General features: G+C 35.3%; 1 protein-coding gene across 2 annotated transcripts in view; it reads right to left on the minus strand.

The window, feature by feature from the left end:
• stau2 (staufen double-stranded RNA binding protein 2) overlaps nucleotides 1-5,043 on the minus strand; it is a gene marked incomplete at its 3' end in the record, with an annotated part of 94,111 nt that overhangs the window by 66,065 nt on the left and 23,003 nt on the right. For both annotated transcript variants that reach the window (XM_014002338.1, XM_014002339.1), the window contains 1 exon segment: nucleotides 1,222-1,329. In XM_014002338.1, coding sequence (XP_013857792.1) covers nucleotides 1,222-1,329 — 108 coding nt within the window.

Below are 5,043 nucleotides of genomic sequence, written 5' to 3' on the forward strand. Positions count from 1 at the left end.
TTTCAACACTGTATTTTTTTTTTACCTATTTTCTTAATCCCTTAATTATTGGATAAGTTGCTGACAAACAGGCAGAAGATAACGGGGAACAGCCTCACAAGGAAAGTTACTGATCAACATATCAGACAGCTTTAATGAAGAGCTGACCTCCAGACTGACTGAGCATTTGAGTGGCTTTTCTGAGAACTGTGACAGCAGTCTGCTTTCACTTTCTAAATGTGAGTGTAATTACTGAWAGTGCCAGAGACTTAACAAATGATGAATCACCTCAATCCAGATTTAGCTGGCTAAAATAATTAAYGTGTTCCAGGAAGGACACATGTCCTGATCTGATGACAAAATGGGTTTTTTGAAAAAAAGAAAGGAAAAGRGTGTAAGGGGAGGGGACTAAACAGAGTTTTCAGATAATTCTCAAACTGCTGAGTAAWTTTTTACAAACAAGCCAAGTCTACACCAGTAAAAATGTGTTACCTCTGCACCCTGTCTGCCATTCTTTCACACACAACTGCCCTGTTTGTGATTTTTGGAGTGATGGAGGTGGAAGGGAGAGGTCTGTGGAGGAAGGGAGGGGAGTGGAGGAAGACGCAACGTAAACTGAGCTTCACTTGGTTTTGGCACCTTGCTGAGCACAAAAAGAAGAAAAGGGGGTGGTGGCTGAGAGAGAGACAGAATATTACATGAGTCAGCTAAGATATGGTAAAAGCCAAAAAGAAAGGCAGCAAGTCATATGAGGACACGTTCAACTACCTTCAAGGCTCTGGAAGGTGGAAAAGAGAACGCTGGACTCCTTCGACACAAAGAAAATGAAGCTGATAAAAAAATAACAATATTGCAAAAGCTGAGAAACTATGTGATTCAGCAAGAACTAAACTCATTCTGATGTCGCTCATCAAGCTAAAGCACATCCACAACACCAAGCAATTTCTTTTAAGTCGCACCCTTTTTTAAACCAGACAGCACATCCTGCAATTTAATACCTGGTGTGTGACTCCTTCAGCTTTCTTTCTGTTATCTTGTCATGTAACCACAGAAGTGTTACTTTAAGCATGACTTTCCACATTTTTGCAGGGAAAAGCATGACTTGTGTAACATCCAAATTAATATCATTAGTTTCTTACCACATTCTTTCGGAGTTACAATTCACTTTAATTCCAGTAATAATGACATCAATGGTGAGTTCTTCTGTGTAATTTCAGACAAATCCAAAACTGCTGTTTTTACCTCAAAATTAACTGATAAGTTCCTCTTGAGAGCGATTTCATAAACCAGGCTGATCTCAGATTTGCTCGCGTCAGATCCCTCCTGAGTCTCCCCTTTGTCCTCTGGGCTCTAGAAAAATAAAGATAAAAACAATAAAATTAACTTAAAGACACTTGAAAAGATTTTAAACACTTAGTCGGAAAATCGGGGACGGTTGTGGAGATTAGGGGGTGTGGATCACTCTTTAAATCCACTGTTCACAGATGTACAGAAGGTTAAAGTGCCTGTGACATCATTTTTTGGTAATAAATATAAATGCATTTTTGGAAAGATAACATTGACAACATATTGTAAAAAAAGATTTCATGCAGCTGAGATGAACAGTTGTTGAGATATTTGCATGTGAAGTAACAGGAAGTGATGTCAAAGGGGAATGTCTGAATGTGAACAGAGCACTGCTACAAAGGCTGACAACACAGACTGTAGAGAAGAACCTGATGTTTCTTTAGATTTTTTTTAATTACTATAATAGAGAGATGAGAAAGACTCAGTGTTCAAAAATATTGCTTTTATAAACAAAAACCAGAGAGTTTAATTTCTTGAAGAATTCCCCTTTGATGTCACTTCCTGTTTCATTTTGTCTGAGCAAAGTTTAACAGAAAATATGCCAGTTATGGGACAAAATGGGTAAAATCATGTCTATTATACCAAGTTTCTTAAATATAAAGATGTTTGCTTTGACTTTTTGTATTTCATGAATATGAATGTCACAGGCACTTTAAAGCCAAATTTAGAATGTAATTTAAAATTATGGCCAAGACCTACAACTACCTAAAATTACGAGAAATTTTATAATTATCTAAGCAAACAAAATTTCCCAGGATGATTGCATGGTTTTAGGTCAAAGATTCAACAAAATCTTTCTTAAGCCCACTTTTTTTGTCATTTATCTCAATCGCAATTTGAGTTTCCAGTGATTTGTAAAATAATTAGACTACACAAATAGTTAAAAGCATCATTATCTTTCAAACAAGCTTTTCAGCTTATAATAAAACCAAGTTCACACCACTGAGATCATAATGTGACAAGGGGCTTTTTGCTGCCAGTTGTCTATGGAACTACAGAGGTATGTCCTGATCTTTATCTTTTCATGTCCAAACTCTTTGTCTGGTTAAGTCTAAAAAGCTGCAGTCTTTCCCTCTGGGCTCCTCCTTCTTCTCCCTGTTTCATTGTGTGACCTGATATGGCACAATTATTACTTTGAGATGGGATTTCTTGTATTTCACAGGAAACGCTCACATTGTCCCTGCTGTACTGTCCAGAGCCAAAAGGTAATCCCAGTGAGACAAACATGTATTCTGTTATGACACATGCTGTACTGTGGAAAAGTTTGGGGACAATTTAGATGTTTAGACTATCATTCATTGTGCAGATRGTCAAGATAGTGTCTGAGAAATCCCTAAATATTTAGGTAGAACAGAAACAGAAAGAATTTAGATATAGCAATAAAAAAAAGTCTGCAGAAATCAGACCTGTTAACCAATAAGGATTTGTAAATTGCCAGAACAAATGCTGATGGATAATTTATATTTGTCCTGTTATTTTTAACGTTTTGAATTCATAATTGTAATACATTTTAAAAACAAAAGAAAGAAATGAAAAAAAAAAAAACAGTGATTGAAAAAATTTGGGCCAGTGCTTACATTACAGTGTGAATGAACAGCATTTAGCTAAGAACCAATCAATAAAAATCACTTAAGTTGTGATGCGTTAAGAACATATTGTTTCTTTAGCCATTCAGCTGCCCATATCTGCAATGCTTAAAAGACAGGTCACAAGTAACAATTTTTAACCCTAACCCATCTGCTAGMACAGTTAATTAGTAAACTTTTATTCGTAATACATAAAAATTACAGACAACTTCCTTCAGGGCCTGTCTGTGTTGTGCCAAAATAAACGTCTCTGCCATAAAAGGTACCCTTGTTGTAGGGAACAAAGTAACATAGGGGTTTAGTGTTAACGCCTGCACTCACTACATACTCTAACAAATTAATTATAYATTTTAAATGACAAAAATTATTCAATAAATAATTAGACTAACAATTGATCTTTCCCTACTATTTACAAAATCTTGAATTTCTGTTTACCACGTTCTCAAAGTAGACTAAAAACTGCATTATTCTGCCTCAGTCCATCTCCAGTGAGTGACTCAGTCCAGTTTTCTTTTATTCTATTTTTCTTCTGTTCAAGKATGCATTTTCCTCTTTCAATATCAATATTTAATGTGACCTTASACAATGTGTGCTGACAGGATAAATWATTTTTCAAGGTTGTCTCACAAAGCTGCTAGAAGTTGGGTGTCTGAAAGTGTCAGTGAGTTTAAAAGTGAGCATACACCAGAATGACTAGATTAGCTCCATCCCTGTAACAAAAACAAAGAAATAAAGAAACTATAGACTGACTAAACATTTTTATTCTTTCTGGAAAATATGACCTCTTGTTTATGAAGTGAACAACCTTATTTTGTATCTTATATGTATCAGTAGCTTCTAAATTCTCACATTTCTAAAACTCAATAAATTTTTTACTAAATACCTTACATCACATTGGTTTAGCAAAACATGCAATTTCCAGGTTTGCAAACTATTTAACCAACAGAACACAGTTGTGTTAAGGTGGCCAGATCCACCTCKTCCATTCCATGTTACCAAAGGAGTGCCCCAAGGTTCAGTCTTGGGAACAGTTTTATTTTAAATTTACAATCTGTTATATTTTTTTCATACGCTACGAATCATTTTTTTGAAGATAACACCATTATTTACTGCTGCTCATCCTCACTTTTGAGGCTTTTGAAATCATACAGAATTATTTTAATATTGTTCAGTCTTGACTGTAAAAACAGGTTTTAAAAACAGCCAAAACCAACTTCATGGTGTTTTCTWATAAAAGAGCACGCCAAGGGAATATCCCATCAAATCTAACTTCACAAGAAAAACATTAAGAGCTTATTCAAAATTATAAATACTTGGGTCTTCTTCTTGATTGTGAGCTATCATTTAAAGCTGGCATTGCTAATTTGGCAGCTAAACTCAAGCTGAAGTTGAATTTTTTTTKAATAAATCATGTTTCTCACTTAAGGCCCTGTCACACTAGACAATTTGTGCCAAGTTATGAACATTTTAAAGTCATCTACGTTGAAGATGGAATTGAAAAAAATCAACAGGAAGTTTCTTTTCGGCATGTACATAATGTAATTTTAACAAATTAATCAAATATATACCTTTTATTAGTAATATATATAATAAAATATGTTTCATAAGTTGGTATAAGTTGTCCAGTGTGACAGGGCCTTTAGTTAGAAAGATCTCAGTATCCGCTATCTTTATGTCTTTACTTGAAATTGTACTTTAGGCCAATTATTCTGGTTCAATAAAGGTAGTGAACAAGATTTAAAATCTCAAATGAAAAGAAACACCTCGAGCCCCAGGTTGTTCACACCTTGACATGTAGAAACACACTGTTGTGCAGAGACTGAATGACAAGCTTATACTACCAACACAACGTTGCTCAATTTGTAAATCAAAACTCAGCAGGAACAAAGAAAAAAACTCACTGATGATGGCAGATGCCATAAGACGGCAAAACAGGCAAGTGAGGCGAGCTAAAGCGTTTTGAATAACCAGTCAGTGAGGATACAGTACGGGGAAATTTGGTTTCCAGTGGAAGATGATAAACCGTTAACAGCTTTGTAGCTGTTAACGGTTTGAAATGTTAAAGTGTAACTTACCCCCCCTGTGAAAAGATAACTCCGCCCCAAGGCGAAATTTGAAAAATGCATCAAAG

The sequence above is a fragment of the Austrofundulus limnaeus genome, unplaced genomic scaffold (genome assembly GCF_001266775.1).
Source record: "Austrofundulus limnaeus strain Quisiro unplaced genomic scaffold, Austrofundulus_limnaeus-1.0 Scaffold12, whole genome shotgun sequence".
Classification (NCBI taxonomy): domain Eukaryota; kingdom Metazoa; phylum Chordata; class Actinopteri; order Cyprinodontiformes; family Rivulidae; genus Austrofundulus; species Austrofundulus limnaeus.